Consider the following 15117-nt stretch of genomic DNA (forward strand, 5'->3'; position numbering starts at 1 on the left):
AACCTCAGGGGGCAAAGCAAGATGCAAGCAATACATAAACAGGGAGAAAAAAAACAACAACAATCGATTGCATGCAATGAAATAAGGTCACAGGTCAGAGTTAAACTTGCATTTTATTTTGTGGATACGCAAGTGCTCTGTTGTTTACACCAGTCCAGCCATGGCCCTCCACTGTAAACACTGGACCTGGGTGACACCTGTAATCATGAGTTCAGGCTGAAGCCCATCTGAAAACTGCCTCCATTGATCTATGTGACATCTCAAACTAGAGTAAAGGCATTGATTATTTTTTTTTTTTTCATGCACTCAATTTTACAATCCTATAGATTATTTTACGCTGATACGCGGATTGAAGATATTGTCCATCTCCTTGAGGTGGCAGGTTTAAAGCCAGCATTTCAGGTGTCCGTGTGCAATTTCTCCACACACCGGGGGGTTCAGTTCGATGTCTGACCCTTTGCTCTGACCTCTGTGGGGACAAGAAAAGAATTTCCCTTCATATCCCTTTTGGTTCATGCCACATATTGATGTGAACCAGTAGTTGAGCCGTTTTGGCAAAATGTTGTGATACACTTTATATCTTTTTAATTATTTTTTCTTACATTTCAGTGTTCTGTCTTCATCTTTTGTTGATGAAAAACACAAGGTAGACTATTATGTTACTTATATTGCATAGCCACAGGCTGTAACCTGTGTGCAGTTGAATTTGCAAAATATTGCATGGATGCATAAAAAGATGATTGTTGGGCCCTCTCTGCTGATCATGTTAACCTGGTTCATATAGGTCCGTCTAGCTCTCTTTAGTCGGAAATAAAATGTGATTGAGCGTTCATTGTCTTGTTCAAGCTGCTATCACAGGATTCTCTCCTTTTTCCGGGGAGCTTAGCTGCAGTAACATGAGCAAAGCTCCTTCAAATAAAGCTTCATTGTCTGGGTGTATTAGCTGCCAGTGGATCAGAATGTGAGATAGGCCTAGGGCTGCTCAGTTTGAAGTCCATTCTCCAGGCCCACAGGAATCTGTCAGATGACAGTGAACTGCTTGAAACTGTGCAAAGACTGGCATGGAATAATGTGGGCTAGAGCACAAGTGCAGACAAATGCGTGTTAATGATGCACACTTCATGTCAACCCTAACCCTCCTTATTTATTATGAATTTTATTCTTTTAAACACACACCTCTGATTTTCCCCAACACTAGTTCAATTCAATTTAACTTTATTTTAGACTCATACTTCCATATTAACATAAAAACAACAAAATTCCATACACAACAACAACATAGTCTTTTAAAGTGATATGATTGCAGTCTGTAATGATCACTATGTTTCTAAAAAAGTTTTAAGCTCTTACTCCAACGTTACGTTCCAGGAATAGAGCATGGCTCAAGTGAAAGTACAGACCTCAGCACCCCTGGCTGGTCCTGGCCTCTCCCCCGGAGTTCCCCCGACGGCCATGGCCAGCCCTGGATCCCTGGGTCTGCAGCCCTCCGTCAACGGCACAGGCCCGGCCCCCACACCCGCCTGCCCTGCTCCTGCAGTCGGATATGGGGACGCCCCTGTGTCTGCCACATCGCCAGGTAGACCACCAACAGACTAGTATGCCTTTCGGGGGAAATTAAGTGATGTTTTGTAATAACACTGTGGTCTCAATTATTGTTGATGATTATGTTCATTTGATTTATGATAAATAATTAACCACTTACGTCTCATCAGCATCTCCTATTCTGAATTGCCACAGGCAATGTTAGAGAGATTAAATGTTTCAGTGCTGCAAATGTGCCAGCATTGTACAGTTATTGTGTATTCCTGGTTGTCATATAATATTCATTGTATGACAAGAAAAGAATGATATAAATTCAAGTTACAAAGACAATGGTAATATCAGAATAGACCTTGTCACAGACCTTTCCTGCTCTTGAGTTTTTGACCAGCTTTGGATGTAGGTTCAGTGGTAAAGGGTTGCGCTCACCAGCGACCGATGTAGACAACCTACCTCAAGATTAGTGTTGTGCATGTGTATGGTGTTGCACTATAAAAAAAACATTTGTCGAGCAAATAGACCTGCAGCTCCTGTTCTCTCCACTGCTTATTGTTAAAATCTCATAGTATCGATCAGATACCCTAGTATTATTACTAAGCAAAATGAGATTCTCTGCACTATAAGCCATGGTCTTGGATCACAATCAATACCCTGTAAGATCCTGTCGCTTTCAAACAAATGAAAACACACCTGAGCCCTTGCCCTTCTGCCAAAGAGGAACAGTATCTTGAACATTTCTGTTTTCTGTAATGCATTTTGTTTCTTATGCATGATAATGTAAATGCTGCACCAGATGCATGCTACGATATATGAATATCCCATTTCAGTCACACATTCAATCTCACATTCAAATTAATTCACAAATTTTAAAATGTATTATATCCATACCATGTTGCTCAGTATGCCATGTATTCTGCTGTGCTCTGTTTTAGGCCCACCCCAGGAGAACATGGCAAACCCTAAAGAGAAAACTCCAATGTGTTTGGTGAATGAGTTAGCCCGTTTCAATAGGATCCAACCACAGTACAAGCTCCTCAATGAGAGAGGGCCTGCACATGCTAAGGTAAAGAAGGGGGACATGACACTGAAGTCACCTGTTATAACACTGTTATGACATTTAATTTTCACAAAATTAGTGGCATGATGACCAGTGTGCCTTTTTTGACTGACTTTCATCCTGAGGTAATCAGTGCTTATTTTTGGCATTTGCTCCTGTGATGATGTTTCATATTTTTGAGTACTTTTCATTAGAGATGGGAATTGATAAGATTTTATGTTCCCTTGTTGATTTCTGATCAGTTTTCTTTGTGGGGAAAAAAAATAATGCAAAAAAAAACAATGTACCTATAAAGCCTGGGATGGTAAGCTTATGTCCCAGTTCAATATGATTCCAATACTTGGGGTGCTGATTCTGTAAGTATTGAAATGATTATTTATGTTCGATATTATGATTTATTGTGATTTTTGTTTGCTTTTTTAACACTACACCATGGCTAAATGTTTTTTATTTTAGCATTATCATTGCTATACTACATATAAGAGTGGTAAATAAATATATAAATGTATAATTGATTCAGGAATTTAATTTTTTTTTTAAAGAATTGCAGTACTAAGGTGAATTGAGCCATGACTCCTCTTGTTGCCAGTGCAGATGCATGAGTTGACATTGTTTTGCAAAGCACAACTATCAGGAAAACATGGCGGCATCAATAAAAGAAACTGATAAGCTCAGAGGCATACGATTGCAATGGATCGGAAAATTTGGATTCTTAATTCCCATCCCTACTTTTCATAAATGAATATTGGTCATGTAGAAAAACAGCTTCTACCACATGGGTTACAGCGGGATGTTGGTAAAAATATAGTTGCTCTCGGGTAAAGTGTCTCCCTCTGGGTGTTACTGTTCCAGATCTTCACGGTGCAGCTGACTCTTGGGGAGCAGGTGTGGGAGGCAGAGGGCACCAGCATTAAAAAGGCCCAGCACTCCACAGCCGCCAAAGCGCTGGACGAGAGTGTCCTTCCCAGGCCAGCACCCCGCTCCCCTAAGGTGGATATCAACAGCAACCCAGGTACTGCAACTACAACAAAATCTCATTGAAGTGAATGATTACATCTAAACTCACTTGTTACTTATGTTTAAGGCCTGGAATGGCTATTTTAACTGAGGCTGATTGAATTGGGAAAAGCTGCAACTCAGCTTCATCAACTGATAACAGATGCTGCCTGCAGCAGCCAGACAAAGTAAGTTGGCATCAGGACCTGTCAGAAATAGAGGAGGACCTGTTAAGCTTCTCAATAGGGTTGTCAATAGTGAGCTTCATTTTTTTTAAAGCCGGAAAGCTGGTAGCAGCTCCTATTTGAGTGAAGCCTTACTCAATAAGTAAAATAACCAGGTCCCATTTTCAGGTCAGACTATATTTATTTTTTCAAGTTAAGCTAATATTTTCAACCCCTCTAACTGCTAGTGAAATTCCTAAGCATGTAGAGCATAGAACGTATTCTTAATTTAACTTAGTATCTATAGTAACGTCTTCTAGTAATAACTTATAGTGTCAATGAAAAGTGTGAGAGTGGAGGCAGTGGCAAAATATGTCAGCTGTGGAGTTATACGTAGATTACTTGTTGCATACTGTAATTATATATATATATATAATAATGTATAATTGAAAGCTGACAGCGTATCTGAAACCACTATAGAATATGACTGTGAAGGTATGGAAGGGTAGAAGGGACATCTTTTATCTTTCTTCTCCTCTGTATGTGGTTAAATGTAGGTCGCATCCACCTACAGCCAGTCATTTGTAGTGCTATCGATGCATGTGTTCAAATTCTGTGTTGTGGTTTAAAATGTCTTTACAGATATGAACTGTTCCTTTAAGGTTGCATTAGTGCCCTCTACTGTTCATGGTACCTGCAAGACCTCTGTGTCTCAATTATTAATGGAATTTCTCAGTATTTTGGATTTTCACCTGAAGGACTTTGGCTTCCAGGTGTAGCTTTAAAGCCACTGGATATATTTAGATAATCCGTGTTCAGAACAAAGCCAGCACAGACCCTCTCAATAAAGCCTAAGTGCAGGCTTATGTTTTGTCTTTGGCTAAATTAATACCGCTAGCTTGTTTTACCTTCCCTGCCCTCTGTGGCATTGTTGTGAAAGACCTCATGGCCAACCTCTTGATGGGATTAAGAAAGCCCTGTGATAGGTTATGCAACATCAGTGGGGATCTGTGTGATTAGCGGCGCGTGCATCATACACGGTTAAACAGGTAGGCAAGTTCTACAGTTTTTAGGTAATACAGAAATCCTCATATTTCAACATGTTAGATGTAAAGTCCCTTGGTGATGCTGTTTTAATTTTGAGCTTCAGAGGCAGTTTTTAAAGTTTTATTTGCTTAAGTCAGATAGAAATATTTCATGTAACTTTTGGTATGTAATGTTTACTACAACCTTTAATGGCCTTTGTTTTAATCATGTTTATTCTCATTTACAGGCAGTATAACACCCACAGTGGAGCTGAATGGTCTGGCCATGAAGAGAGGGGAGCCAGCTATCTACAGGCCTTTGGATCCCAAGCCCATGCCCAATTACAGAGCTAACTATAACTTCAGAGGGATGTTCAACCAAAGGTGAGCTCCAAAAATAGAACTTTTATTCCTTTTCGGTCCCAGAGCTATGCAGTGACACGGCTTATTGTTTCGCTAATGGGGGGGATTATTCCTCTTCCTTCGACTGACAAATTACAAATTCCTGCTCTACAACGTCATTTGTTAATAATTAGGACAGACACCGCCTGGTTACTCAGCAGGTTAAACATCTGTTCTGTCACCTCCCGCTCTACACGGTCACCTAACTTGTGCTTTAATGTAGCCAAACTTGCACTTCAGTTGTTCAATTTCAGTGCAGATATGTTGGAGAGAAGCTGAGGCTACAAATTAAGCTTTAGAGGGGACAGTGAGTTGTCTTATTAACGTTACTGTGTCTGTAGAAGCATATCTCATCATTTTGCAACAGCTTTGTTTCTGCCATCTATATTAAAAATAGAGTTGTTTTTTTTATTCATCCACTTTGGAAAATATTCAGTTTGGGTGCCTGAAATGCCAGCGTATTGTGGAGTGGGTAGTTGGATGAAAGCACAAAGGGAAAGTTGAGCATTTACATTCATCCAACGTATTGTGGACATGGTCTTGATGTGTTTTGGATGGCCTCAAACTGCACTGTGTCTTTGATCCAACCGGCTCAGATGTGTGTCAGACGTGGTCCCCCGCTCCATATGTTCTCTAAACTGATCAATGTGGTGCCCTCATGGGGTCCCTTTGCACTCAGTCTCTGTCAACTTTCTTTCTCCCATTTCCTTCCCGTTGTTTTTTTTTCCCCCACTTTACTGGAGCCATCCAACCATTTCCAAACCTCCATAAAAATGCCACAGAGGTGCAATTAATGATCTTCCCTCCCTCGGTGAAAGAATGTTATTTAGGGGTCTGGATGTGTTGACTTGCCCTACATGAAATTCAGGTACACTGAGGTACTCTGGGCATGATGCCACTTTTTAGGTCAAATCAAGCAAATCAACTAAGGAGGGTAGAAAAAAGTGTGTTGTGGGAGAGCAGTTGACGTATCTTTTTCCTATGTTTAAAAGGCAAGCCATAAATGTTTGTCTTCAAACAAAAGCTTATTCTTTGTGACGATTCTACTGAAATGTCAGCTTAATATAAATATTATCTTACCATAGTAGTTTAGGGTGTTATTAGTGTTCTAAATATTATGGTATCATTTTAAATACATGAAAAATAAAGGACATAATTTGTGCATACAGTTTACAGAAACAGAGGTATTTGGCTCCAGAGAACACACTGTTCCTGAGAACATGGCAAATTTCATAAAGCCAATTTTTATCTAGGTTAGTTTGATATGGATGGAGTTATTTTCAGGAGATACTATGATTCCCTCCAGATGGCAGTGTTTCCTCATTTTAAGAATCATGTAGCACTGCTTTTATAAGGTGATTGAGCACCCATTTTGTAAGAAGCAAGGTCAGAATATGATGATTTTTAATATAGGTTTTCATAGGCACGGATCTCTGCAGTGTAATCTGTAATATTTACATGCAAAGCTTTGCTTATTAAAGGAATAAAAACAGAACACTGTAACAGAGAATCACACATGTCTGTTTTACTTTTGACATAAACTTTGGCTCATTAAATTCCGATGGTAAGGTATTCTGATGCCAAATGTGTGGGATTTTATTTTTAAAATGTGGATACGTTGCCAGAAGAAGTCATTGATTCTGTTGCAGTGTTGGGTAACTGAGTCTAGTCAGCAGACAGTCTAACATCTGGCTCACATCTTCTACTATTTGATCCATGCAGGAACAAACAGGGGGTGAAAGACAAATGTCTGTGGGGTAGGAGGAGAAAATCTGTTTTCAAGCATCTGTCTGTCAATGTCATATGTCACAGTGATTTTGTCAGTGTTTCTAAGAGACAGGCTGTATCCATTCCTCATGGTCCGTTTTGTTTTCCTATGGCACTTTTGTAAGGAAGAGAGAGGGGGGTGGGGATGTGTGTGTGTCCGAAACAGAAAAGACATAGGAGTAGATATTATCCCAAGGTCACGTGTGTTTTCATAAGGTCTCTTTCTTTCAGTGTAGTCAAGCCCCGGATTAATGAAAGCGAGACCTTCTGAATATGAATTCTCTTCATCAGACGACTGACTATGTGGCAGAGTGACAGACCATATCCACAATCAGTCACCTTAATGATGCTGCGGGGAAACGAAGGTTTCCATATGCCCATGTCCTTACCTATTATGATGAATAAGAGTGATCCGGAGTCATGTTGATGGAAAATCTTACCATTAAAAGGGCAGCCTGGCTCTGATCCATCAGCGCTCTAATCACCACCAAGACCAGTATTGATTCATTCAGAAAGTGCCCTGATGTGAAAATATGGCGATAATATGAAATGTGCATTTATCTGCGTCTTAATGAATCTTATTTATGGCGAAGGGCCTGTGCATAATTTCTTACCATCCAAGTCCGAGTTTAATTCAGCGATTCATCTCTGTTATCCTGCGGTCTTAACCACACCATTGTTCATTCTCAAATACTGAACATATTTAGAATGATATGTGTTTTTACAGCTTATTCAATCAGTTACCTAGCTGCTGTGAAACATTGTACAGGAATTCAGCCCAGTCACATAAGTGATCACTGAATCAGGAAAATATTTTTGTTATCAAGAAATGTGGTTACATCAACCTTTCTTCATGGACAATCCCGACTCCTGTGTTATCATTGGAACACCTGATTCCAGTGACTCATACTGGGCTCCTCCAGTCTATCCATGGCACTCCCAGCTTTCCTCCTGCTGCTCTGATCCCAAGGGGGTGGGGGCGCCTGCATCCTGCATTCTGTCAGAGTTGGAATTTGGATAGGACTTTCCCTGTTAGAGCAAAGCAGAAAAAGTCAGAAGCCACCCACCTCCTCCGGGCCCTCATTTGGTTATGACCGTAACATTATGTCAGCTGGAAGGATAGTGGGCTGAATGACTGGGGGTGCTTTGCTCTGTGACATTTCCTCCTGTGATGATGTTCAGATACTGAGCTGGCCGTTACTGCTTTCTCTGCAGGAAACCGAGAGGAAGAGTGTATCCTTTGCAGCACCTATAGTAAAGTTGTATTGGCCATTCTGAATTTTTAAATGTGTAAATAACATATATAAATAACACAATAATAAAAAAATCCACTGTACGCCACCTGCTCAGCATCAAACAATAGACCGACGAAGTTAGCAACTAGCTAGTGAACATAGTGGAGCACTGAGTAGCTGAAGAGACGGATATTTCCCTCAGGAGTTGGTGGAGACCAAACCAGAGTTAAAAGGAGAGTGAATATTGGAGTTCCAAGTGGACCTGGCTCTAAATAAATGCTTTTGTTGTTCAACTTTCAACTTTGTAAGGCGATGATATGCCAGTATTTGTGTTCACAGCTAATTGCGCTGCCCTCAAGTGGCCATAAAATCAATTAATGTAGTTATTGAGAGTGAAAAGCCTAGTGTTTGCTGACCTTGGCTTTTGATTGTGGTACATAAAGGGTTACAATGGTAATGTTCTATACTGGCCCTTTTCACTATATGGCAGTGTCCTTGTAAAATCAATCATAACCTCACATATACCCCTAGAGAGTGTGTGTGTGTGTGTGTGTGTGTGTGTGTGTGTGTGTGTGTGTGTGTGTGTGTGTGTGTGTGTGTGTGTGTGTGTGTGTGTGTGTGTGTGTGTGTGTGTGTGTGTGTGTGTGTGTGTGTGTGTGTGTCTTCATGTAAGAGCTGTAAGAGACAGTTGCCATTGAAAGATACTTATCCTTGAAAAATGAATACCTTTCTCATGCCTGCAGGACATCAGCATAACACCAGACAGCAAAACTGCAGCACACACACAAAGAATGCACACACACAGGTGTACTTTGTCATCTACATCTCTAATTGGGGCAAACCTGACTCACTGAAAAGGCAAATCTGCCCATGAGCGCTTTTCTGTATTCAAAATTTCCTCTCATCTCTTCCTATATGGAAGTATCAGATATCCTCTGAGGTCCCCTTCACACGCGCAGTTGCCTTTCTTTCCCCCCACTCACTTTCTCCCACTCAAGTTTATTTTTCTATATGGCTTACCGGCCTGTTGGGCTTTACAATCTCATATAGTCTAATCGGGACACTGTGTGCTCTTTCGTCCACTCAGGCATGCCACAGATATGGTTTCTCTTATCCATCCCATCATCACTGTTGTCCAAAAACAAAAGGGAGCTGCCAAAGCCCACAAGGTAGAGACGTCAGAGGAATAACGTTTTATTGCATTACGTTTTTTTTTGTTTTGTTTTTTTAAATCGCAACGTATCTGCGTAGATCAGATGCATTCCCTCAGATAGTTCATAAATTACCATGGGCGACATTCCAGAACAAAGGATAATCTGTCCAAATTGTACAAATGGGTGTAAACTCATAAAGCTGTGTTTTATTGAGGAGACTGGGGGTGGAGGAGTGGAATACAGGTCCAACATAAACAAATGCTTAGAATGATTTGTGCTCAACAGACTCAATGACACAGAAGTCTGGTCTCTCCTTTCATCTCCTCTCCTCTGAGTGGAGTTTCATGTTTGTGTATCCCTGCGTGTCCTCCTCTCCTCTTTGCCTTGATGTATTGAATGTAAAAAAACGGACCTGAGACCAGTACGTACGAGGCAGGTTACATCAGTGGAAATACCTTTCGTAATTTCAGTATGTTTGGAAAGGCGCGTCAGAGAACCGAATGGGCTGCTTCACAAAAACTCACATCTTTTGTGTTTGTACAAATACACACCACTTTTATCTTTCCCTAGGAAATTGGACTGTTCTTTTTCTGGAGTTCTCAAAGTGATTTTTTTTCAACTCCCTGGGTGAACACTTTCCTTTTTCTGGGGAAAAGGGTGACTTCGTCACAATCACTAATCATTATCCAGGTCTTTGGATGTTTCACTAGAAGGAGGGATGAAGAATACAGAAATTCTATAAAACTATTACACATCTATCATTTGTTTACTTTGGGTTTGAATCCCTCCAGCAGTAGACACACCGTTTAACTACGCATCTACGTCTTTTAGGGTTCACACTGCCATATTACCGTTAACAGACATCTTGCGCCATTATAATACTTATCAGAGTGGGAAAAGTCAGAATAAAGTTTGTTCTGTTAACTGATGCTGCGCTTCTTCTTTGGTGGTCCGACCAGCTGAGAGCTCACAAAGAAATATGGGAATCTTGAGCACCTGTATTTTACATGGTGTAATTGGTTTGTGTTGCATTCTCAGCAAAAGCAAACCACATTTTAAGGGTGTCTCAGTGTGATAGTTTGTTGCATGCGAGTTTGAACAGCATTATTATCACCTGACCTTGAATAATAAGCCGCTAAATTATTAAATTAAGTTTTTTATTTTTTTTTATTGGTTTGGTTGTATGCTGTTCTTAGAAGATTGTATACAAACACTATGGTATAAAAATACACTATTCAGATCTGCATTCATCTCTGGCACGCATTCAGTCTAGAATGCTCATTAATGTGACATTTGTAATGGGGACTGAACGCAAGCAGCCGCATTAAGGACAACAGACAATTAAGAGCGACCATTTATCTGTCAGTAAAATATTTTGCATGTTTCCCTAAGAAATGCCTGTATGAAAAGAAGGAAGGGAAATCATTTGCAGGCAGAGAGACTCGCATAGAGATCAAGTCAGAACAATTTGGCAATAACAAAATCATATTATTTCTTTTTTAGAAAATGGCACAGGTTTTTTTTTTCTTTTTTTTCAACAAAGCAATTCGTTTTCCCCACTTAATGACAATGAACATAAAACAGCAGGTCACAATGTAATATTCTTAATAAGGACAGCAGGGTCTGATTTTAGACTGATCCCCAGCCAGCCATTCCTCCCAGCCAGCCAAGTCTTAACAGTTGGCACTCGAAGGGCACTAGGGTTAAGAAGTTTTTTTTTTTTTTTTTTCTTGTGTTTTTTGCTGTGTCACATAAATGCACACATGGTGTAATTGGTTTGCACAATTATATTCTGTAATCATCTGTTTTTAGTCCGATGATTAGAGTGGATTATTTTCCAGTGTTTGCTTTTATTACTAGCATAATGATACCAGCCCTTGTTTTTTTACCTAGTAAACCTATTCCCCTTTTTTCTTCCTGTAGCGTGCTACCTGTCAATTACAACTCTGTAAATCTATCATGTTTGGAAACAATACTTGATGTACGACTGTGACTCAGCAATAAAGTGTGACAGGAGAGCTGGGGTCGGTTTACACGGTGCTGTGACTTCTCGTGAGCCAGGCATGGAAGGAGGGCACAGAGACGGCGCACTGATTACAGAGCTCGCACAAAGACAGCTTTAATCTCTTGTCCAAAATTGAAACCACAACAAACAGTAAAAACAATGAACACCGTCAGATTGTACAATTTAATTAAAATAAGTTATGAAACCTCCGCTTTATGCGCCGAGTCTGTTAGCAATTCTGGATAAATAGCTGTTGTCAGTAAAGGTAGTGATATGAGTAGAGACACCAGCTGTCTGCTGCTACAGGAGTGCATTACACTGGAAGGATATGAGGTAAGAAAATACATTGCTCCCATGACAGGCTTTAATGAAAACCTACAGAATGTAAGGTTTGGTTATATTAAACTGTAAAATGAGAGCTATTAGTGACCGCTTGAAAGCCTTTGGACGGTGAGCCAACACACCATCGACTTAACGTTTGCACTTATTGCGTTTTACACGTTTTACACCTGACTCATTCGATGTGTGCTGGTGTCCGTTTTTAAACATTCAAAGAGCTTTTTTTTATTCCACCACAAGATCCACTTTCTAAATGCAATCCGACACTGATGGTTTCACAACACATAAACCATTTTAGTTATTTATCTTCACAGTGAATGAAGAAGGGATCTCTGAGTCAGCGCTGCCTTAGGGGGACGTGTGATTGAACATTTGTTGTGGCTTCTCTGAGACCGCTAAGGGTCTCACATACACAGTTTCTCATTATCTCTTCTATAAACTGTTATAACAATCATCTGAAGGTGAACACAGTTATACACACTCAGATTTTATTTTGTGTGAGTATGTGTGCTAGTTATTGTCAGTTCAGTTGACATTATAATAAGAGTTGTTCCAATACTGGTTTCGGCATTGGAACAATACTGGTATCAATATCGGAACAACTTGAATCAAAATTCCTCTGAGACCACCTACAATGTCGTATTTGGTGTCTGTGAGTACACACGTCTGTGCACCGATCCAATACCACTTAAATTATCAGCCCCAAAACTAATAAATAAGCCTGTTCGCCCTTTTTCTTCCCCCTAGGATAGCAAAGTCATGACCTGCCCTAGTCTGACTCTCCCTCCATACAACAATCGCAATCTTACAGGCTTAATAGTATATAAACACTGGTACCGGACCATCTCTATCCAGGTCTCAACACACCTCTTACCATAGAGTCAGTACCAACAAAGCTGGTCCTGGTCTTGTCACCATTATCATCACACCAAGCATGATGTTTTGGTTTTTTCAATCCCATCACTGGGTTTTATTTTTTAAAATTAATTTTAAACACCATTAGAACATTTTTAGTGAAGAACATTTGTGGATTGAAACAACCTTAACTTGTCTTTTTGTATTTAATGTAACACATGGAAAAATGAATGTGCAGCTACTTACAAAGAAACAATTTCATGTGCAACCACAACTCCACCACTACATTTCTCTCATGTGGATTAGTGGTTCCTAACCTCAGATAGGGTCCAAGGAACTTTGAATGCAACCCCCCCCCCCCAAACAACATGACAGTTGGTGTTTTTAGCACTATGTTTACTTGACTACATGGACCGCGTTCTCACACCGCTATGTATTTTCTACATTAACAATGGCGTGAGGCAGAAGAAAGGAAAGCAATCAATGATGGACACAGGGAATGAAGTATGGATGTTGGGAGGGAGAGAAAACAAGTAGAGGTCTGACAGGAGATTGGAAGAAAGTGCAGCTGGTGGAGGAGTGAGCCTGTCCAAGTTTTTTTCTTGCCCCCCCTCTCCAAAATCTCTGTCACCCTTTTGCTCCCAACTCAGCTCCATCCCCCTTTTCAAGCCTCTGAGTCTGTTCTGCGTTTTTATGCGTGTGTGATTGTGGTTTAATGCATACAACCATTTGTTTTTGCATGTGTGGGTTGTAGATGTCTTGGTGGTCAAGCTCAGTGACGCTGGAAGACAAAGTGGGCCAGTACGCCCCCTCATTCCTGCCTTGTTATCTGCCTGTGTTTGGTTGGCCCACTTTCTCCTGTCTGCTGCTTTTTGCTGTAGCAGAACGCATATGTTTCCATCCTGAAGAGAAACTAACAAGTATGCTTTAATTCCTTTTTAAAGCTACTACCGGTAGCATTGGGGGAAAAAGAGGTCTGTAATATTGAATGTAGAACTATAGTAAAGCTGAAAGCAGTACAGCCAAATGTTTTTATAATTTACTTCCTGACTTCCTTTACCCTTTTGGGCTGTCTCGGGCAAAATTTATTTGACAGTTGTGAAAGAAAAGGGTTGAAATGGGTTTTCATCACTTTAGAAAAGTGGTCCTAAATTTCTTACACTCAGCTGTCGGATGTGTCTCACAGTAGGATCTGAAACCGAAGTCCAGTAGCATGACCGTTTGTACGGCCGACATTTAGAAACCAACAATCAGATTACCACGCAGGCAAGCAAGCATAACGCTATTGCTGTTCACTCACTCGTTTATTTTGCAACCGCTGCATTTGATTTTGACTTCTTTTCCACACTCTCCTGCTCCTCTTCTGAGTGCCAGCACTACAGCCAAGTCTTTGTTTGTTGTTGCACTACAATTTTATTATTATTGATTTTGAGGAATACGCCGTAAAAAAGCACGACAGATAAGTCACATGATCAAAAGAACACAGACAAACTGAAATGACAGCACCATCTCACAACGACTTTTAAAGTCCATTATCACAGCACCAGTCCAAGGCACGGAGAGACCAGTAAATATTTACAAAAACCAGCAACAAAATATCTCTGACTCTACTATAAATGCAAGAGCCCACCCGTAAAAAAAAAATCACCAACATGTTGTGCTACATTATCTACACCGCTGGGGACTCTATTGACAACCACAGTTGACTGGGCTGATTGGGGGGGGCAAGGCAATATATTCAAAACTAAATTGAATTTGATGTTCTCATGAGCAAAAGGGCAGGTTTATGACTAAAAGGAAGTGCTGCATTTGGTTTTGATTGCTGTGGTCTGCACAAGTTTGCCAGCCAAAGCTGTTGAAATGTTCACCGCTCCCTATACACTGCCATCTGCAACTGGTCAGCAATGTCATGTGTAAAGTTACAGGCCATGTATTTTCAGTTTACTTCAGTTTAATTTCTTTTCGATTAGTCTGCTCCAAGCATGACTTGAAAGCTCCTCCATCTGGCTTGGCCACCATTAAATAAGTGGATTGTTGTACAAATATATCACTGTAACTACTGAAAATGATGCAGGATTTCCCCAAAAACGTAGAAAATAAAGTAAAAGGAAAACCAAAATAAGTCTATAATATATTTTCATTAAATGTATACAGCCTATGGTACATAGCTCTGTGACCACGGTACTAATTTGTGTGTGAGCTGGGTTTTGTTTTTTGACATTATATAACTACAATATTGATCTGATCTAAACCAGTGGCTGTATCTGCAGCCGTGAATGTTACCAAATAAAAATGTCAAGGTGGTTATAACCTATTCAGTTTAGGAACAGGTGTAAGACAGAATGAGCTTTTTTTTTCTCTACACGGGCATTTAGAGTAGAAATAGTTTTGTGCCGCGGGAGAAAATGGTTTCCAGCCGAAATGTCACCCTGTCATTTATTGTAATAATTGGAATACCATATCTCCCATTTCCCAGTAAGACTGTGTGTGGGCTCAAAAACCCCAGTACCTTTTTTTGAATGCGTCTGTCTCTGTGTGTGTTCACGCATGAGTCTTTGAATGATTAAGATGAAATAGTA

At 40.3% G+C, this 15117-nt stretch overlaps 1 protein-coding gene across 3 annotated transcripts in view; it reads left to right on the top strand.

Moving 5' to 3' along the window:
- stau2 (staufen double-stranded RNA binding protein 2) overlaps positions 1-15117 on the top strand; it is an 81480-nt gene that overhangs the window by 639 nt on the left and 65724 nt on the right. For 2 of the 3 annotated variants that reach the window (XM_051410314.1, XM_051410316.1), the window contains exons 2-5: positions 1369-1576; positions 2472-2602; positions 3449-3608; positions 5030-5165. In XM_051410314.1, coding sequence (XP_051266274.1) covers positions 1378-1576; positions 2472-2602; positions 3449-3608; positions 5030-5165 — 626 coding nt within the window. In that variant the 5' untranslated portion in view covers positions 1369-1377. Of the gene's footprint in view, positions 1-623; positions 647-1368; positions 1577-2471; positions 2603-3448; positions 3609-5029; positions 5166-15117 lie in introns of those variants that run through there. The other variant, XM_051410315.1, reaches the window with a different exon arrangement.

This window comes from Dicentrarchus labrax, unplaced genomic scaffold (genome assembly GCF_905237075.1).
Source record: "Dicentrarchus labrax unplaced genomic scaffold, dlabrax2021, whole genome shotgun sequence".
NCBI lineage: Eukaryota > Metazoa > Chordata > Actinopteri > Moronidae > Dicentrarchus > Dicentrarchus labrax.